This window comes from Anopheles bellator, chromosome 2 (genome assembly GCF_943735745.2).
Source record: "Anopheles bellator chromosome 2, idAnoBellAS_SP24_06.2, whole genome shotgun sequence".
In the NCBI taxonomy this organism is placed as follows: domain Eukaryota; kingdom Metazoa; phylum Arthropoda; class Insecta; order Diptera; family Culicidae; genus Anopheles; species Anopheles bellator.
In genome coordinates, this window is record NC_071286.1 from 1 (window position 1) to 21,550 (window position 21,550).

At 37.8% G+C, this 21,550-nt stretch overlaps 3 protein-coding genes and 1 long non-coding RNA gene across 6 annotated transcripts; 2 read left to right on the top strand and 2 right to left on the bottom strand.

Annotated features, from left to right (window-relative positions):
* The first annotated feature begins 1,826 nt into the window (after positions 1-1,826).
* Positions 1,827-12,269, top strand: LOC131209382 (cadherin EGF LAG seven-pass G-type receptor 1-like). Its single transcript, XM_058202439.1, has 9 exons — positions 1,827-1,921; positions 2,432-2,581; positions 7,428-7,600; positions 7,892-7,997; positions 8,258-8,424; positions 8,490-8,627; positions 8,693-8,879; positions 9,492-9,593; positions 10,619-12,269. The coding sequence occupies exons 3-9, from the start codon at positions 7,431-7,433 to the stop codon at positions 10,961-10,963; spliced, it is 1,215 nt and encodes a 404-aa protein (XP_058058422.1). The 5' UTR covers positions 1,827-1,921; positions 2,432-2,581; positions 7,428-7,430; the 3' UTR covers positions 10,964-12,269.
* Positions 12,270-14,022: 1,753 nt separating this feature from the next.
* On the top strand, positions 14,023-18,391 carry LOC131210508 (uncharacterized). Of its 3 annotated transcripts, none has more exons than XR_009156866.1 (8): positions 14,023-14,415; positions 14,477-15,399; positions 15,471-16,112; positions 16,183-16,351; positions 16,435-16,610; positions 16,690-16,752; positions 17,225-17,692; positions 17,807-18,391. It is a non-coding gene; the product is annotated as an uncharacterized LOC131210508 (long non-coding RNA). The 3 variants fall into 3 exon arrangements; XR_009156865.1 differs by having other exon boundaries at positions 15,626-16,112; XR_009156864.1 differs by having other exon boundaries at positions 15,626-16,112; positions 17,276-17,692.
* LOC131210503 (D-amino-acid oxidase-like) lies at positions 18,004-19,728 on the bottom strand. The gene is made up of 4 exons (XM_058203760.1): positions 19,470-19,728; positions 18,871-19,383; positions 18,595-18,794; positions 18,004-18,274 (listed from the first exon to the last, which is right to left on the bottom strand). Exons 1-4 carry the CDS (start codon positions 19,658-19,660, stop codon positions 18,138-18,140), a joined length of 1,041 nt encoding a protein of 346 aa, XP_058059743.1. The 5' UTR covers positions 19,661-19,728; the 3' UTR covers positions 18,004-18,137.
* Positions 19,729-20,032: 304 nt separating this feature from the next.
* LOC131211415 (D-amino-acid oxidase-like) lies at positions 20,033-21,259 on the bottom strand. The gene is made up of 3 exons (XM_058204861.1): positions 21,021-21,259; positions 20,240-20,949; positions 20,033-20,175 (listed from the first exon to the last, which is right to left on the bottom strand). Exons 1-3 carry the CDS (start codon positions 21,257-21,259, stop codon positions 20,033-20,035), a joined length of 1,092 nt encoding a protein of 363 aa, XP_058060844.1.
* Between the last annotated feature and the right edge of the window lie 291 nt (positions 21,260-21,550).

Here is a 21,550-nt window from a genome sequence, read left to right on the forward strand (position 1 = left end):
GGAAGTGAAACTAGATGTGGCGCTGGCAATCGAGAGCATTGATGCTTTGATGACGTCAGATAATATTCATAATAATTGACTCTCTCTCTTCATACACAATGTTTTTGGTACTGATCAGCAAGTGGCGCAAGTGGCGGACGGTCGCGGCCTGATCGATCGTAACAACAGGCAATTCGATGGAGACGCACGGACATCTTGAAGACCGTCGAAGCTGAAGTAGCACAGCGTAGGTGGTCGTCAGAGACAGGATGCATTCTTCACCACGCGAAGCTACGAGAGGATGGGGAAGCAATCGGCGTTCTGGAGATGGACAGGATGACGCCCCCACCAATCGGAGCAATGAGAGGACGACGGTGATGAACGCGGCTTTCAGGAGAGGGACAAGACGTACAAGCCTTCACTGATGGTACAAAAGGAGGCTGATCTAGCGCTGGCAACGCGACATCAGCGAACATTCGGCGCCACGGACGGTGGCTAAGTCCAGGCCGAAGATGAGAGGGCTACCTGGGCGAGCGAATGAGCAACGCTCTTGGTCCTGGTCTGGTTGTCGACGCCTGGCGCGGCCTGAGCTTGGTAGGGCTCTAGAGCAATAGGCGGCAATTGCCACACGGAGCAAAATCCATCTGGGATCCAGGGCCAGCGTTGGAACTTGCTGCCCCAAGTCTGAAGGATGTCTCAGCAGGCTAGGAGATCGATAATGCGGAAACACTGTCGGTCTGGAAAAGTGGAGGGGAAACTAAAGGAAATGCGTCGACAGAAACGCAAAAGCGGCTGGAATCGATATGGGGTGGATGAAGGCACTCGAACGCGAGTAGTGAAGGTATTCCATGATGGCTAACCGGATAAGAAGAAGAAGAAAGTAAAATATTATATAGTATAGCAAAACAACATAAATGTAGATATGTATTTTTTCTCACACTTCACACATAGAATCGAAAGAAAGTCATTTAACAACATTGTGGTCTTTAACTGAAGCCTCTATCAATAGTCGCTAGAAAGGTTTCTGCATGTTGTAACACTCTAGCTCGCATGTTGTGAAGAAGAATTCCACTGTGACACATTCAGCTGGTTTTTTATTTGTATGAGGTATACTCCGAGTACCGAACTGAATTTATTCCTTATGATGAAATCTTATATAATTTCTTGTTCCTACCTAACTTTTCTTCGAGTACCTTTTCTTTGTCTAGCTTTATCTGCCTGAGTCATTCGAAGGCTGGAAGTTCCATGCTGTGTTTGCTGGACCTGAGCTGTGTGTTGTCCCGACGTACCTGCTAAGGGATGTTCTGCTGGATGCCATGGCATGTTTTTGGTGTATCCGTTCATTGACGGTGACTCAGCGAGCGTCGTTAATGTTAACTAGCGTCGGTGAGGCTACTGGTTATATTGTATAACGCATCAAACCTAAACATGATTGTTTAGGTGTAAATACATCGTATACACTATTCTTATTAATGAGACACACTGCATATGTGTTACATTGTAAGGGCCGCGTCACCGTATGAATGGAAACAGAGTGAAGAAAGAATCACATAATCAATGGCGACAAATAGAAAAAAATGTTCATAAATCCGCTATCATAAAATTAGCCCGTCACGAATTCCAGTATTCACCCGAATGCCAGAATCGGGTCGGAATGCCAGCCGAATGCCAGCATCGGGTGAATACTGGAAAGTCTTGGTTGCGCAAACGCGAGAATCCTTAACGATTTCTCCTTCATACCGAATTCACCCATGCTATACGGTATTGAAATGCACCCGAAAGGCAAAGTCTATATTCGTCGGTACTAGCCCAAAGGCATTTCAGTTTAGTTCGTATTGTGGGTTGTGAAGGACGTTTCAAAGGATTTGGTTGGAAGGTTATCGCAATTCTATGGGACTTTGTGTGTTAAAGGCTTTATTCCCATCTTCCATCCCTCGTGTATGTAAGTGTGTTTGTGCAGAAGAGAGAGCACTATCAACGCATAATTACTGCAAGATTTGCTTGCTATCGTAATTTGCTTGCTATGCAATGGTATTATATCAGTTTTGGCCACATACGCCATAAGTGAATTGTGTGCGTGCTCTATGGAAAATGTACCAGTTTAATAAAGTTTCAAGGTTATAATATCAGGAAACATATCATGGTGTGTTTGGTAGAGCGTAGTATCGTAGGAAAACAACGATGCTAACGGTTCAATGATCTAGTCTGTTCTTTGTGCTTTTTGTTACGGTAACACTGCAATATATTGTGATACTAAAAAATACATTTAGTGAGCAAAAGTGGTGCAAGGCGGCCCAACATAAAATGCTGGCGAAGTGATAAGAAGCGAAGGAAGTTCCTAAGGCTAATTAATGTTCGTTGTAGTGTGTCTTACCTTTCGTTCGGATGGAACCGCTGCTGAGGAAAGGTTTTAATTAAAACAGTTAATTTTTCTTGCTCGTCACTGTAATAGTTGAAAAGTTATACAGCGGATTTGCACAACATTGTGGGCAGTGGACCATGTGGGTGTAGAAAATACAAAAAACGAACGCCATCTCCATTTGTTCTAATTCCATCGAAAGGCGCGAACATCGCAGCTCAGACGGTGCCAGTTATAAAATAAGTAAGTGAAATCAAAGCGAAAACATCTCGCTCTCGAACAGTGTACTAAGAACTCAGTTTACGTTGCAATATTTTTTTTGCACGTTGTCGGTGTTACATTTTGGGGAACTGTCCTAGAGCACGTTCAGGACCCAAAATCTATTATTAAATGAGCTGAAATGTCGGAACATATTTTACGGATTTTACTTTTTCAAATGTTAGAACGGCTTACACTGGAAGACACATTGACACGTTTATTAAGCGTTTTCTATAAGCGATAATTTATAAACATGAATTACATTATTTATTACCTCGTTACCCAGTGGTCATTTGTTAGCTTTACCGAGATATCTTTGACATGCGTTTTTAATAAATAAGCTTGGTGCTTGATTCAGTGTTTGACGCTCATCCTGTTTTAACTGTTATATTAAATTAATTTAAGAAATCGTTTCTTATATATTTTCTTGAAAACGTAAATCTAATATTTAGAAGATACAACAATAAACATTGCGGTTTGGAACGGATAATATGAACAAACTTTTTTTTAGTATTGTTACATTAAAGTATGATGATATTTTACCTATTTCAAAACCTAGTTAAAGACTATATTACAGAATAATGCTATAAGTATTTACAATGCAGAATAAATTTAATTTATTTGCGGTTATCGGCAACATAACTAATTACCATGAGAGTACTAATGATACAGTAATTTGTAATTTTATACGAAAATCTAATATATTAAAAAAAAAATGCCACGATCGTTGATTAACTGTTCGACCTTTGACATAAAAACTAATCTTATACGACGGCTACTTTTGTATCGATTCTACCTTTGGCACCATCATTTATCCGGCACCGAATATTAAGCAGAAATCTAATTCCCTTTGTTCAAAATAGTATACGATGCTAACGTCATATCATTGATTTGGTCAACATAGGAGTGACCTTTCTTTGCTTGTGTTAAAGCAATAAGGTTCAAGCCTGTTCGTAAAGTTCCGGTACAGTTGACAAGCAGTGGATTTTATTCAATGCTATGGATTAATAATAAGAAACTATTCGACGGCAAAGCTTTATAATATGAGCGGCACGTAGTAATCTTGCTTTAGGGCATTTGGACATTATTTTGAGTGTAGGTTTGCAAAATGATGCTATTGACAATAATACAGATATTATAAAAAATTAAAATATTTTTGTCTAAATCAGGAATCTAGGAAACCAGAATACAAAGATAGAAATTTTTTAACTATTTTATCTATTTATGTGTGTACTCATGCAAAAATGTTACTTGTAAAATACCCAAATAAAACAAACATTTTAACGATTGTCTGGCTTAACAGATGTCTGTCTCGATTGCTAGACTATCAAAATATATATATACTCACATATAAAAATATTCAAAATTTTATATCTTTATTGCATACAATGCTAACGATAAAGTCTCTACTATGCGGAGAAAATACCCTTTGGAATCTTATAAAGAAGACAAAAAATGAACCAGAACAAATAGTTTCTTGCAACCGTCGTCAAGATGGGAGTGAAGATTGCTTTATTCGTGTGTTTGTGGGGATTGTTATACAATATCTGACCTACAATATGATAAGGATCCGGAACACGAAGGATCGAATGCTTTGTGCTTTTACAAACCATGCTCGAAGTGTTTTTTGTCACGTGATAGAACACTCCTCAGGGAAAGCCGCGAAATGCGTTTTTATTATTTATACGCTATCCACCACTTTGCCATTGCAAATCGATATTATTGCGGTCATGCGAATCAAACAAGGGTTAAGTAATGAAAACACATAATCTTTAACAAATTAAAAACACCAAAACGGAACGAAACAAAAGAATTTGTTACAATGTCACATAAAAGTACTCAACTTGGCAGTAACAATTCTGTTTTTCTGATTGCGTTCGGAAGTGTGTTTTTTTCGTCAACTCTTTTTTTTTCTCCGACATTGGTTTGCTATATTTACTGTACATGTGTTCAGTATGTACAATGGAGCAATTATGATTAACACCAAAATTAGTCATATGTTCCTTTAATAATGAGAATAATTAGAATACAAATTCTTCTGATCGTACTTTTGTCTGAAGAGGCCAATCAACATTTGGAATAAGGACTTCTTCAGTTCGAATAAATTATAGACTTCGGTTGTGCGTAGATTTTTATCTAACACATTAATGACCTTAGAATATGGCATGTGCCCCATGCGCAAATGCAAGCTTTGATGGTGATGGTAGCATAAATCATTAAGCCTTGCCCTTCTATGTGTGCTGTTCGTTAATACTTGCAGCTATTGTAACGTTAAAGTAATTGTAAATAAACATTTATAATGTTCAGAAGTGTCTAGGTAACGTCCGCTAATGATCCGGATTGTGCTTGCTGAGCAAACAAACCATTCGAAATACCATATTATTGTGTTATGATGGCGTCAATTTGTCCCTTACTTGAATAAAACCCCTGCTCAGTTGTATTACTACTCATTATAGTGAAAATTGAACTAAATTGATATTAATCATTTGCAATTCAAGACAATAATGACTTAATGTTAGATTACGATGCACATTAACAAAGACATCTATGTTTGTTTAATTTACTGTTACACCAAGTTACTATGAAATTATGAGTTGTTACTATTATAACTATGAACTATTGTTACGTATGTTTATTGTTACTAATTATGAGATAGTTTTTTAAAAGCATGGTGAAAGCGATAGAGCACTTTCATAAAAGTAATAGTTTCAAATTATAAAATACTTTCTGTATTCTTTAACCTACGCTCCTTCTATACTAGCCTCTAATCGCCCTTAGCGTATTTAAACGAAACGGCATCATTAAATTTGCATGTAAAATATGTAGCTACCAGCGTAAAAGCAATATGACGGATAACATCGCATCACTCCGCGAACTGACACTTACGCTTAGTGGAGGATCAAATTCCTTCAGAAGGAAGAAGCTTAGAATACACATTTTCTGATGCTCTAGGCTTATCTTGTGTTTCCACTTTGGTACTCGTTCGAAGTAGCTGTTCTTTGTTGAGACTGATTTATAAGAAGCTTTATAGGACCACTTCACGCACGAATCGCTGCAAACAATACTGGAACAGAGCTACTGTAGCGGATGATTACTCATATATAATGCGCGAAGCGTTTGAACCATACAAAGTATAAAGTATAAAGTATTAATGGCAAGGAAAAAATGTATTTTTTTAAAAGCGTGTGAGAAAGTTGCAAAGGAAGGCGGCTGTATAGAGGGCAAGAAGAAATCTTTCGCCTATAGCATTGCCAACCGTATAGAGAACCGTATCATAGATTTTCTTACGAGCATATGGTGTAGAAAGCCGTGCCAGAAATCATATCTTTCGATGCTTACAACCACACCCACTGGGTCGGTGTGCCGTCCGTATCACTCGTTTCTGTGAGATATCACAGGTTCTCTCGATTATACGCTTTGAGCAACGAAGTGACTCGATTCTGCCAGGATTCCGCAAATTCTTTTATGTGGTTTACATCTGGCTGGCCGTGTTCGCTGTTTTCTATACTCATGCGAAACACTGGTCTACGGTGCAAACCAAAAGCACTTATAGAGAGACGTGGAACACACACACAGTCGTTCGCAAATGGATTTATCGTGTTCCCATGTTGGTAATGTTAGCAAGAACAATCACTGCGTCATGAACATTGTTTCGAAATAAAACATGTTGCCAAAATAAATGACGATAAAAGATTTCCATCGTTCAAGTTTAATTCCTTTCCAGTTTTAGTTACATTATTTTCCGTTTGTTAATAATATTTTGGAAGAATAAAAAGGACTTGAAACTGATATGCTACATCCTTCCAAAACAATGTTTTGTGAAACAATAATATAATTGTACCAGTAGGTTATTTTGGTACATATTAAATGCTAAAAGTTGTTTTAATAATTCTCCTTTTATCAACATTTACTAGTGGACACAAATGCTTCCACGACATTAATATAAATACTAAGTAAAAGGAAAACTGTAGGTCCTGTTTCAATAGTTGCGTAGCCACTATTTTCAAAAGTTTAGAGTTTGAAAACTGTAAACGTTTAGGGAAACGGGGCAACTTGCATTGTTTCAACCGAGGAGGAAATGAAGTCTTTCCAACGAATGCCACAACGGAAACTATTCATTTTGATAACCACCGTATTCCGTCCGTTGCTCCGTTGTTCGTGGCGTGTTTCGATAAATGCATATGGCGCCTTAAGAAGTGCATTCGTATTCCGCATTTCACTAGCACTTGCTTTGCGAACAAACTCCTTTAGAGCTTAGAGGGAGCAACAGGTTGTACATCTCAAAGTGGCCTGAATTTTTAATTGCATTTTATTCGATCTTCTCACATTTCGACAGGAGTTTGAAGTTAGTTATGAGTGGTATTAAATGCAAGTATTTTTTATTCGCATGTCTAAAACATGACAATGTTTAAAAAGTTTTGGAAAGCATTGTTCAACTCACTATATAGTTCATGTTACCGATGAATTATAAACTATTAAATGTCCCGTATAATTGCACCTGCATACTTTCCATAATTTGGACAGACATATTAATTAAATTCAATCCGCTTCGATCAAATCGCCTCAAATTCATATATCGTAGTTTGATATATTTCTATATTCATTATTATAAACAATGCATTAAGGCAATCAGAGTCTGTAATATTTATGTAGTCGAAACATCGAGAAAACCAATAATTTTTGTTCTATTGCATGTAGTTAAAATAAACTAAATTGAACTTTTATGCCTTTACCAACGACCAACCTATGGGAATGACTCCCAGTAACATTTTGCAAGAAAGCTGTCCACTAACGTTGGTTTTTATCTTTTTTCTTCTTTTTAACGTTCTAGAAAATGGAAACACTTTACACCGGTCACATTCATGGATTTCCCCCTTCGGCAAACATATCTTACGGTTCTCTCAGCACCACGTGGGGCTCTCAAGGAGGTCTTATTGCTTTGGGAGTAGTCCTTGGCAGTTCCGTCAGCCTGGTAGGGCTTGCATTTGCTTTCATCACATATAGGTACGTTGTATAATCATATCACATTATTACTGAAATCAACAGACCTTCGGATCACAATATACCAAATTTATGCCATGCTGTTTGGCTTTACGGTACAAACAGCACATGTGCATATTTCTTTCATTCACAATTGTGAGTTTGTTGGATAATCAATTAAATAATTTTTGACAAAACGATTACTCAAAATGAACAAAATAATAGCCTAAAACGTTTAGGTAAAATTATATTATAAAAAGATTGGTTTGGCCCCGGTTATAAAAGTTGCTCCATCATATTTTTTCAACATTTCAGCCTTTTCTCTGATTTGAAATCTCTAGCAGGAACAGCGCTTTTGAGTCTTCTAGCGTCACTTTTTATGAGCCAATTATTGTTCGTCATTGGAGTAGGCGGTGTACAGGTAAATTGTTGCCCGCATTTTCATTTTACTTTTTGGGCACTGTAAGGCTCAAATGTTTTTAAATACAACAGTACCAAAAACTGCTTAAATAAAAACATGCATAGTGTCAGAAAAGTAATTTCTAAGTTTTTGAGGTAGTCCGTTACTCTTTGTGTTGCTTTGTTGTCTAGGCTTCGTATTGTTATGTTTTTTCTATTGGCTATTGCTGGGTTTACGTGACAAATCAAGCGTCTATAAACTATCAACATTTTCACTTTCAGGACGCTGAGTTATGTTTGTCACTTTCACTGGCATTGTTGTTTATGAAATTGGCGTCGCTCTGTTGGCTGTGCTGTTGTTGCCATCATGCGCTTGCCATGTTTCGTTCCAATACAAATATTCATCCTAATCCAGAGCCCAGTATGGGAAAAGGTCTTGCAAACTATAGGTAAGCAACGAAAACAGTGGAGTTATTTGCATACTAATGTATGTCTTTGTTCATTTTACGAACAGTCTTATTTCGTGGGGGTTTCCATCGCTTATGCTCGGAGTCGCAGCCGCATTTAAGTACAAAGAACGTGACATCAAAGTAAGCGGTGCCCAAGTAATTGCACAAATTGTTCACGAGTTGAACGGAGATAATCATTGTTGGTAATAATATAGACATATTTTCCAGACATATGGTAAAAAATGATTAAAAAAAATTTGTTCAACAGGTTAATGGAGGGCTCGGCCTACATCTGGGGGTTTCTTATGCCGGCTATAGTGCTTCTGTTTTCTGGTTTCTATCTTGCTTGTCAGGGTGGAGGAGCAATTAAAATAGCTGCGGCATTGCAGATTGATTCCCGCGCCAAGAACAAGCTGGTCAAAAAGCGAGGACTGCAAATAGGCCTCTTCTTCAAGGTAAGAAGCAGGGATAATTAATAAAAATCATCTCTGTTAGAAATCACTTGTCGAAGCTCGTTTTGGGCGGCAATCCTGTGTCTTGAATACACATGTGCCACAAACTTTCTATATTGCTTGCTGTGGCTAAGAATCGATTATTTTCAACATGCCAAAGTCACGCGAGGTTTCATGTCTGTTTAACATTTGTTGGTCCTTATTTACATTACGAAATGTACAAAACAGGCGTGCGTATCCTTTTTACTACACGTACTAAACTATAAAGATTCAATTCTAAGAACTTTGCCAATCTGAAGTGCCATGGCCGGTCAGGTATATAATAAACAATGCTATGCAATAGAACGAAAGAAAATCTATACAGGTAAAATCAATAACCGTACCGTTGACCAAGTGTTTGAATGTGGTGTTGTAGTATACAGTGCGTAGGAAACAAAAAGAAGAATGGGCTGCACGGGTCATACCATCATAATTAGTATTACATCAGATTGTCAAACATTACAAGTAAAAAAACAAATAATATATTAAATGCATAATTGCTGGACCGAAACATTGTGCTATAATTATGCTAACCAATACATAACTAAGGTTTTTTTTTTTGCAAAATTTATCCAGATCCTAGTAGTGCTTTCATCTGTTGTTTGCCTTGGTGCGGTTGCTTCAGTTTGGAACGTAGTACAGTTTTGGTCAATCTATAGTATTGCGCAAGGAGTTCAAGTAAGTAGATTATCAATTTATAATAATAAAAAGAAGAAACAGAAATTTGTTACATATATCTGATATTATTGTAACAAGATGAATGCTGCGTCATATATCATATACTTAAATAAGTAATGTGGTTACAGAAAACTGCAGAATAATAGTGGGGGAGATGGAAAACATGGGACGACATAGAAGACAATTAATAGCCCATAGTCCAAATAATAACCCAAAATAACCCAATGGATGACCCAAACCCAATGTCTATCTCAAGCTTACAGTGCTCAAACCCTCAATTCTTGACTTCAATGTGTTATTATTATTCCACAGCATTCTAGCTACATTACAGCTATCCAATCATGGAATAATGTAAATGGCGTGCGTAATGTACGCCGCCATAAACATATTAAGCTTAAATGACATTTTTGGAGATACCAATTATTTTTAAACATGTCATGTGAGTGCTTTCCTAATCCCAAATAGAACAGAAAGATATTTTAAAAAATTCTCAATTTTCCATGAAATGATCAGAATAGTAATCATAGGGATACGCAATGAAGGAACAACATTCTTGAAGAAAGCGTCTTCGATAGATTGATTGAGTTGATTTATTTGAAGTGACTAACATTTTTACAGCAATTCATACGAAAAACAGGCAAAAATTAATCAAAACTTCATTTCCTCTTTCCGTAATTTCATTGCAAGTGTGGTGGGTGAAGTGTATGTTTCCATTTATGCGCAAGTCCAGCACAGAGCCGTAGAAGAAAATTGGCGACGGAAATTGGAATCGCTTTTCGTTCAGTGAACTGGTGTTAATTTAATGACTCTCAGCCGGACAATGTACCAACGATATGGTTGTATGGCTGGCAATCCAGATCTTTTATCAAATGAAGTGCATTGTTGAGTTTTAGCTTTGGTTAAAGTTTCGCCCAGATTTGTAAACTTATAAATTTCGTCCTTGATTTTCATCACCCCATCACTTTGCGGAAACTGATACATATATTCTTTAAAAAGTTTCATAAAAAACGATCTTTCTTTCACAGGGACTGGTCATATCACTGTTAGTATCGTGCAACTGTAAAGTACTAAAACTCTACTCAGCGCCAAGGAGTCACAAAACGCGCAGAGGAAATTATCGAAGTTTGAAGGATGGCGACGGAGGACGCTATGGAGTTATATCGGTAACAAATCCTAATTATGAAGAAATGATTCCCAATGGAGTTGGAGAAAATAGCACAAGCCTTACGAAAATGTCGTACAAAGAAAAACACTTTGTTGATCGTATAGACAACACTCTGCCGACACTTGACTGTGCATTCAACGGTGAGCTATCCACATCGCTTTCCATTGATGAATTGCCAAAAAGACCTTTACCAGCATCTGTCTAGAACAGTCATAGTAACTACGGACGTACAATACTTTGCCGTGTACCAAACACTCGCGTAGATAGAAACACTTAAGTCACAGCCTTAAGATGCGAGTTACACGAGCTTAAGATTCTGGAGAAACAACTCAAGGCAGGACAATAAAACATCGTAGAAAAACGAGAAAAGACAAGTATTGGTTTGTGCAAGGCACAGTGAAGTCCTGTGTTTGGCACACAGAATTTAACAAATATCAACCCCCATCAATCTAACCATATCATCCTAGACAGTCGGCTCATGAACAAACCCCTGAACAGGAGTGAGCAAGCATATATTGACCTGATTGAAGGTCGAAGGTGCTTCTCAGCTTACTTTATGTAAGACAAGGACTCCGATGACGTTACAGCCTACTATTGAAATACTCATCGACCCATGACAGAACTGAAGTTGTCTCTAGCTTTGTTATGCCATCATGATCGATTAGTGTTACTTACACAGTTGAGTTTCTTTTGAAGCCAACAACATGGAGCACCAGATGGCAACAAAATAAAAGCAGGTGTAGGTTTTATCGTTTCGAAGAAATGTTGTTTTTCCTTTTCCTAATGCGTATGAAAAGTAACCGACAAGAAAGCGTAGCATGTAAAAAACCAAAATAAGTTGTTTACTCTTTGCTGGAACTTTACCTGGACAACATATCACATGAAGCGAAGGAAACAACTTTGACCACACCTCCATTTCTCCCGGGCATCTCATGCAAGTATGACGGAATAGCAGGATGAAGGAAGTGTATCAACAGTCCACTTTTCTTACCTTGCCGCATAACTTTTGATACTTTGGGGCCAGCTACTGCGATTTAACGATCTTCTTTTTATGATGAAATTCAATTCGGCTAAGGGTTTGCATCTTCGTTTGTTCGTATTTTTTAAAATTAATTTCTCAAATGTGCATTCCAAATCAATGCATATCGGTTTAATATTTTACATATTACTTTCATTGTTGAATAGAAAATGTATGGGCAACGTTAATTTCAAAGCCACAGCCGGATAATCAAAACGTTAGTAAAAATGTATATATTTTACCTTCAGTGAGCTCTTGGAAGCTGTTATATCTTGCATTGCCATTTATTGCAATAGTAAGTGTCGTTATAATAATTTTGATTATAATATAAACAAACAAACATGAGAAGTAAATAGTTTTGTAACCGTTTAGGAAGTATGCGATAAGGCAACAAGAAATGCAATGCTAATATCAATGTGATAAATGTAATGTTACCATATATAAAATATATCAATACTCTGTATCCATTTTATCAATCTGTAGAACGATTAGTTTATGACACGGAATTAAAACCATACAAAATGTTGTGAAATAAATCTAAGTTCAAAAACAATATTTTGTTATGATAATTTTTTTAGGATATATAATTAACAATATCACACATGATAAACATCCAACACAACGACAAGAAGTACATATCAAACAAGTTTAATTATTCCACAAATAACGATACACAAATTACACTAAATGCACCAAGTAAGACACTTTTTTATCTACTTAATTCATTAATTTTAACGTTTTCTAACGAAAAACTAAAACTCATGTGAAACTTGAATTGTGAATGGAAAACTATTACAGCTCAAAAAATAGTTTGTGTTTCGATTAACATTTCAAGCCACTATTTACGATTACATTATATCTTGATATCTTTAATTTTCTCAACTTTGTTATATCGCAATAGTCATCATCATTCCAATTTCCACCAGTAGAAAGCAGCCGTAAAAGAATCCTCTCAATTTAAGTCTCTCAATTTAACGGATCCGAATTGTAAGATTCATCTCATAGTGTAGCGTTGATTTGATGAAAGTGAATCCATATCCGTTCATTGCTCGTTTACGTAACATCAAACACGGCATGAAATGGTAGATTTTTCAGGTAAGTGACGACTGGGCGGCATGATAACCATGACGAAGGAGCGTTCTCGAGAGCAGAAAACCACTTTCTATCGAGCTGGAAAAAGACGAATATAAAAATATCCTGCAGAAACGTATTTGTTATAGAAAGGACGGCTTCCAGCAAAGAAAACGATACATTCAAAAGGCATGTGAATAGTCTACGGTTTTATTTGATCATCGTTTTTAGGTTCTAATTCGTTCATTCCCGTACGATTTCTGGGGACAAAATTTTATGTCAATCATATGCTTTTAACATAATGGAACAATGTTATGGGAACTTGACATCCTCAAACTTATCAATATTTTTAATCATTCATCTAAATGAGTAAAGCATCTCGTCCCTGTTTGTTAAGGTTTTGCATGATGCATTAAAAAATACGTGATATTGAGTGCTGCAAAGCCATTTACCGACAATGAACTGATAGCTAAGGTCAGCTTTGTTTTCATTTTTAATCTTTTTTCTCACAGCATAAGATTATTAATTCACATTGGCTAATCCATTCAAACTCTCTTGCAAGTCCCGAGAGCTCATGAAAAATGCAAGCGAACCCTTTCATACTTTTTCAATAACAATGAAGGACTAAATAACTCATCCTAAATAAATAATGATGGAGCATATAAAATTGTTTTATTTGCATCCTTGCAAAAAAGCAAGTGAGCAAGGTTTGTTACCCTCTTCCCAAATATTAATGATTGGGAGTAAATTAAATTAAATTTTACGTAGCATAAAATCATGTTTAGCCAAATTCATGAAATATATTGTATATCTACATTTTCTTAATTATCGATTTCGGTTTCTTATAGCAGATATCAGTTACCTAGTGAAAAATAGGCAGGTGACAAAGATTAGGTTTTAATGACTTTATATTTAACATACAACATTATTTAAAAAAATTCAAAAAACTATGCCAATTTTCGTAAACTTGCGTACAATTTAAATCAAACGGTCAATTGTAGGCAAACGCTAACGATCTTTAATCAAATTAGTTACTTTATTTGGCGTAAGATGGCACTTCGCAAAATCTTTTGACAGCAGACATCTGTCATTAATGCCGGCATGTTTTTTAAACCAATCAGAAATCTTCTGCAGTTTCTGCCCGAAGCCAAGTACGCATCAGCGTGTGGTGAAAACTAGCATCATTTTTGTGAACAATTATGCGTAAATTGTAGGTGTATAAATACGTTAAGTCTAATGAAGTAAAGACGGTTCGTGTTTATAATTGTTTTGTTAATGGATTGAAAGACTTATCAATGCGTACTTTCTACAACAAGTTAATAGAGTGCTCCGGGCAAACTTAGGAATGCTCTAGCGAAATGCGGATTATGGTGATTGCAATGAATGCTAATGATTGCGGTACATGTTTTAGGCTCTAAAAAGACTTGATTCACTTATTTATGTGTCAACCATGAGTAAACGACGCCGAACGAGTTCGTTTCAAGATGATGAAGATACTGAGGACGATGTCACTCCGGAGCAAAGCCCAGCCTCAAGCTCAAGCACAAGAAAGAAAAAAAATAGATCCGGTAGGTGCCGGTGAAGCTGTTACAGTGGATTGGTTCCCAACAACTAAAGAATTGCTTTCAGATGGAACTTTGCCAACAACTGTACGAATCAATTCGCAATTTTAAAAAGGAGGATGGCTCAACGCTGTGCGATACTTTCATAAGAGCTCCAAAACGACGGCAAGAACCTTCTTACTACGAAGTAGTGGCGAATCCGATTGATTTACTGCGTCTGCAACAGAAATTGAAGACAGATTCTTATGAAGATGTTGACGACTTGGCCACGGATATTGAACTAATCGTAAACAATGCTAAAGCCTTCTACAGTTTCAAGATGCATGTCAACTCTTGGAGGTATTCAATACGAACCGAAAGCGAATTGTGGACAATCAGATAGAAGAGGGTAGTTTGGAAATTCGGCCACGAAAAATAACTCGTCCGCGTAAGTCCATCACTGCAGAAGATGATGACTCGGATGAAGGACTAGATTTTGATCCCTATCAGGAGCTTTTTGCTACGGTTATGACAGCAACCGACCCGTTTGGTAATCACGAGCTGCATCCTATGTTTCAGCTGTTACCATCAAAGAAACTATATCCTGGTTATTACGACATAATTGATCATCTAATCGACTTAAAGTTTATTGCTACTAAAATCCAAACGAGTGCCTATTCGAGTCTCAACGAAATGGACAAAGATCTTTTGCAAATGACGAAGAACGCCTGCACTTTTAACGAGCCTGGTTCGCAAATTTATAAGGATGCAAAAATGCTGAAAAAAATGTTTATGGCTCGAAAGGCAGACATTGAATCGGGGCGTTATAAAGAGCCTGCGTCGAAAAGAACACGATCCAATTCAAGTGCCAGCCTTGCACTTGAATGGTTGCAGTCTTGAAAGAAGAAATTGAAAGCTCCGATGATGATTTAGACGATTCGAGGGAAACAGAAGGGGATGGTCCACTTTGGCAGTTGTTTGATCAGCTGTACAATACGGCCAATAGTAATGGTAAGTGAAAAAATCGCTTTCTGTTTGCCTGGTCTTTGTATACATGTGCATGCAATTCGCTGTATTTTTAGGTTCAAAATTGTCCCACATATTATTTTAATGTGTTTTTTAAGTTCATGTATCGATCACCGTGCGTTTGTTCGTCATGTTGGTTTTGTTTTGTGTGAATTTTTTAATTCCATCGTTTGCTGAATTTAATGAATTCATACAGATCCTAATGCTATAGGTGCCTCATTGGGTGAATCATTATGGAAGCTGCCGAACAGCCGATTCCATATGGAATATTACACGCTGATAAAAAACCAAACCCGGAAAAAAATGTATTTGTGTGCGAATCTCGCTACAGCTCAAAGGCGCGATCGTTTTAAAAACTGAAAACTTTTAATCTGACGAGGTCATTTGATCCCGTTAAGTTGATTCCGCGTTAAACACCTCTCGTCGTTAAGCGAGTTATGTCCGTATTTAAAGAGCGTGTTGAAAACATAAGGAAGAGCTATCGAAAATCACAGCTTCAAGAAGCAATCTCAGAGAAGGAGAAACTGAATGTTGTTGTTTACATGAACGATTCGGAGGATGGCAAATGGCAACGTATACTATGAACAGTACAACACTGTTTGTGGAGGTGTAATTAAAACCGGTGATTATGTGTACGTCGCAACGGAGTCCGGAAAACAGTCGATTTCTCAAATTACATCTATTTGGGAAACCCGAGAGTAAGCAGTCTGACAGTTGATAACTTATCGGCTTTTGAAATTGATTATGACCTTCGTTACAACATTTTAGTGGAAAATCGTTGTTTCGCGGACCGTGGCTTCTTACGCCCTCGGAAGTTCCTGGTACCATATGTCGCTTATTCTATCGACAGGAAGTGTCAGGAACATTCAGGAAATAACATCCACTGTGGCAATCGTTGGTAGATGTGTAGTTCTCGATCAGAACGAATATATAAGCCGTAAGTTCATTTCTGTTTAGTTAATCAGTTCCTCCCTGTACATTCTTTACCCTGTCTTCTATTTGCAATCCTTTCGGCTTTAGGGCGACCAACTGAAATTGCCAAATCGGATGTGTACATGTGTGAATCGATTTTTGATGAATTCAAAAAGCAGATAAGAAAAATAGTTGCTCCATCAGGATTGCGTAAGTTTACTCATAGTCAGATGGTAACAACGGACGAAGTTTATCATTTCTAACGCCCAAAAAACCCTCCAAAGGTAATCCTCAATCTTTTTCACCATATCATTAAGTTTGAATAGCTTAAAAGAAACTAAAACATTCTTTTTCGTGCATCAGGTTACTGGAAGAGAGATAGCAGCTGTACAGGACAACAAACCGAACACGGCCAATGATGTGATGGTATGTTCTTTTATCCTTGCATGAGTTTTTATTTGTGGTACATATTGTTATGTTTTGAAGTATCATAGTATTTTGTGAATTTATTGTGTGCGTGATTTTTAAATACTAAACAGTGTGCCTTACAAACCGACTAACTAATACTTTTCGTTGTTGGAGCTATGTATTCGTATGAAACACATTGTGGAGGGGAACAGAAATTCGTATTTAAATGGAACAAATCGTTCAAAACGTTATACAATACGTTATACTATGTGCGAGGTTATAATAATAATACGTTAGCTACAATGCAACATGTCATCATGGCCGTACTAAATGAAAATATAGAAGGCCCACAATATTGATCATTCGGTTCATAATGATTCGAAGCCTCATAGAAGCATATTGTTATGATAATACAATCTAACATAAAATAACATAGCATAAATAATAATGAAACATACTACATCTCATAAAAACGTATGGTTTTTTCAAGCCAAAAAATCATCGTACACTTGTCTGTCCTGTGTACACCTGAATCTTACAGGACATGAAGGACGAGTTTGTCATTATCGATGATTCGATCGATGGTCCTTCGTCGATTGGTTCAGATACGGCGCTGACGGCATAGCCTCTTCCATCACATACGGATTATAGCAGCACTGTAACGGCCACTAGCAGAAAAGCTTCAAAAGCGGGTAAAAAACTGGTCACTGGCTACATAATCTACTCGAGTGAACACCGGAAAACAATCTGCGTCAGTAATCCGGAAGCGACATTTGGTGACGTGTCGCGCATTGTCGGAAACGAGTGGCGTAATTTGAGTGATCAAGAGAAGACCGTATGGGAGCAGAGAGCTATCAAAATCAATGAAGAAAGTGCAGCAAAGTGCGGCGGAAATGGGAGAATCAAGCTGCCCAAGCCCAGCTACCGTTAAGACAGAGGGCCTGGTCGTCCCAATCATGTATGATTCTTTTTTATTTCTCTTTCTTCTACTTTCGTGGTCACATTTGTTATTCACAGCACTCATTCGTTGAATTGTTTCCCAAATGTTTTCATTTTTGCTTAAATTTTGTAGGAATGTTGTAGGCTAACACAGGCGTCAATCTAACGACCGTTTCTAACGAGCGAAAGATTGCCCAGAAGCCGTGGTCAATGCTCTTTGGCAACTACGAAATTTCATGATGAAGGAAGTTATTCAGTTTGATCGATTTTAGTGGTGCAGGTATGTTAGAGACTAAATTTCTTTCTTATTAAACAGATAAGATCGAGGAGTATGGAACTTTGGTTTTATTCATACATTTATGCCTGTGTACGTATGTAGTACATATTTTTTATGCATTTAATAAGACATTTGAATTTTGTCTAACATTAAATGTATATGAAAATATGAGTGGAACAAGTAAAAATTACAACCTAGACCGAATAGCTTGATTCCATTCTACGGTGGTGCTGATTTCTATAACTTCTTTTGCACAACCCCAACACAGCGTCACTCCGCAACCTCCGTGGCCGTAATTGTGAATAACAGGCACCGACCTATTGCCTAAGAATCATGAAAAGTATATCGTTATTGTCAGTTACAGTATAATGTAGTTCTGTGCGTAGTAGTTAAATGATTAATGTTCAAACATTTATTGCGGAATATTAAAGTTGAGTACAATACAACTAATAGTAGGCAAGAAAATCAAAAACAGATTGAATATTATTTCCTATCAATAACTACTTCTTTGGTAGATGTGCCTGGTAATTTGAAATGTGCAATATGAACCATTCGATGCTTGCGATACTCACTATACTAATAATCACAGACACCAAAGTGAATTTTATTTTCTAATACAATTTGTTGACAAAACATATAATTACCTGATCGAAAGTGGTCCAATTCCAAGCGTACATTGTCCCGACCGGGTCGCAATCCAACCCACTCGCTAGTAACTGTGGCATTTTTTAGACTCGGAAGCTTTCGCTCACATCCATCAAAAATGAATCGGCTGTCTTCCAGACTAAGGTTGCGATTGAAATCATTCATTTGGTGCGTTCCACCTAGGATGACTGTTTCACAGCTGTTTCCACAAGGAAAAACGAAGGAGGACAATATATGTTACAACATACTGTACAGTATTCCTTTTCTTCGCTTACTTCGGGATAATGTAATTTCCATCGTCACTGTCATCAAGAATTATCTCGTAGATCCAAGGAGCACTGACGCGCGCAACTTGCCCTCTGATAGGATAAACTTTGCTGTCACCAATAAGATCGCGTGATCCGAGACCACTGCAGTTCACGATCAGGTCGACAGCGGAACTCTTTTCTAGCAATTCGTCAAAGTTCTGGACTTTAGATTTAACAAATTTTCCTCCAACTGCAGTGAACCGGTTGAAAAGGTATGGCAACAGTTTCGATGGTTCGCAAGTGAATGTGGCAAACTGGTAACCTCCGGTGTAGTACCGACCGTGCTCTTTGCTCAATCTTTTTAGATCAGATTCCGAAATTTTCTCGCAGCCAAACACGATCTCTTTCCAAGCCGGCTCCGGATATCCTTTGGGATCCGTCGTCAGTCGCATGCACGGTTGTAAACATATCCCAACCCTTCCGGCTAATCCATTTGTCCATAGCTGATGAAAGAAAGCATGTGTTTCACTTGACCATTTGCTGTTGTCAGAAAGCATACAAAAACGGTACGGGATGTAGTGGAACATTTTGATATCAGTTTTATGGTTTGGAACACGCTATGTTACACAATCTTATGGTCGGGAGTTTTTCCACAGTAGTAAGGACCCCATAGGCCGGCAGAACCATCTCCAGTTGTGTTGGGACTCACTTCCTCGGATATGAGGGTAACATTCGCTACACCAAAATAATGTTCAGCCAACTGTACGGCAGCACTAAGGCCATTAACTCCAGCTCCGAGTACAACGACTTGCCTCATTTTGCTGCGTTATGCCGTACACTTTGGTGAGTTCTTATCACAAAATGGTAAACGATCGCGGTGATCGTTCGCACTGTACTGATCGCAGTAGTAACAAGAGGGACGGGTTTTAAACGCAAGCCAAGCTTATCATCTATTTTTTTCCGGAATATGTTCCTGGCTGTTTTGGTGCGATGTTTACCACCGACGATAAGGATTAGTAGTGGGGCTTGGAGCTTAGTTAAAGATTATCAGATTCTTTATTTTCTTTACGTTTGCCTGACAGCTTAATGATGATTGCAAATCGAAGGACTTTCGATCGTTTCCTAGTACTTATAGAAAACATCAAACGATATTCTAGCAAACAGTAACATGTTCATAAACTTGGCGTAGTCACAGCTTGCTGCGTATATTTTGCAATTGATTGTTCTCATTCTGCACGAGCTGCACAACGTCTCTGGCACATCCCCACGCTAATGTAATGCCAGCTCCGCCATGTCCGTAGTTGTGTACAATTGTGCGCTTGCCAAATGTTCCTAAGAGTAAGAAATATATTTAGTTTTCCAATCATATGGTATTAACATCGTTAACATCATCTACCATTCACAGTTCCTATCTGTAAACGTACTCCAGTTGATCGGACTGGACGCAATCCTACGATATCTCTGACGACTGTAGCGTGCTTAAGTGCAGGAACAATCGCTTCACAGTTCTTTCGGATACTGTAACGATCCGACGGGCATACTTGTGTAATATGGCTTTTCTGTTTAGTTCCACCGAGAGTGATTGTCGCAGTATTTGGGATGATATAAGAGGAATTATTTGCGATTGAATGAAATACTCCTTGCGCAAGCACCTTTTGCACTTGTCCTCGTATGGGCTCTAGATCTGTATCGTTGAAAATCGGTCCTGCGCCAAGGCCAAGGCAGTTTATAATAATGGTGCGTTGATCGATATTCAGATTGTTTAAGCATTCTATTCCCTCGATGTGTTTCTGGTGAAACTTCACATTTCGTTTCGACGTCAAGATATTACAGTAGTAGTCCATTAGTTTTGTAGGCTCACAGGTGAATGTCACATAAGTGAAACCAGTTGCGTATTTTCCAGTTGCATTGTGTTCTCTTTCTAGAACTTGTAACGATTCATACGTAAGTTCTTGAAATCCCAATACGATATCATGCCACCAAGGTATTGGCTCTTGTGGATCAGCAAAGAGCTCTGTAACAGATACTAAACAAATTCCACACGGATCTGCCTGTCCGCTTGACCAAAGATGATGAAAATAGTCGTGCGTCGTCTGTGCCCATTTTCTACAATTCGAGAAAGTACAAATGGCAAATTAGTTCCGATTTTTAAACATTCACGAATAATATTAACTGACCTACATACTGCCTCTGTGGTGTTACCGAATAGGTACGGCCCCCATAACCCAGCAGCAACGTCACTTGTAGTGTATGGACTACAATATTCTCCTATTATCTGTATTGCTGCATCCGGATAAGCTTCCGACAATTGTACTGCGCACGACAGCCCACTGATTCCACTCCCCAAAATGAGAAATGACCGACTTTCTTTCTCTGTGAACTGCGTGATTTGGATGGCTTCGTTTGCTATTTCCATTTTTAGTTTTGAAGTATTAAGGCCAGTTGCTGTGAAAAAAGTACTTATTCGTTAAGAAATGATTGCAAAATAGCGCTAATTGTATAACATAGAATGAAGTATATCGAAACCAAAAATAGCACATGATCGATTTGACAATGTTCGTTGTCAGTAGAGATAACAGCTGTTATATTGCCAACTAGACTCGCCCTGTAATCTAACCCTGTCTAACCCATCGTCCAGTATTTCGATTATATTGAAACACAAATGTCAAATGAAGCCAAAAATATAATTTTTGAGTAAACTTTAAAA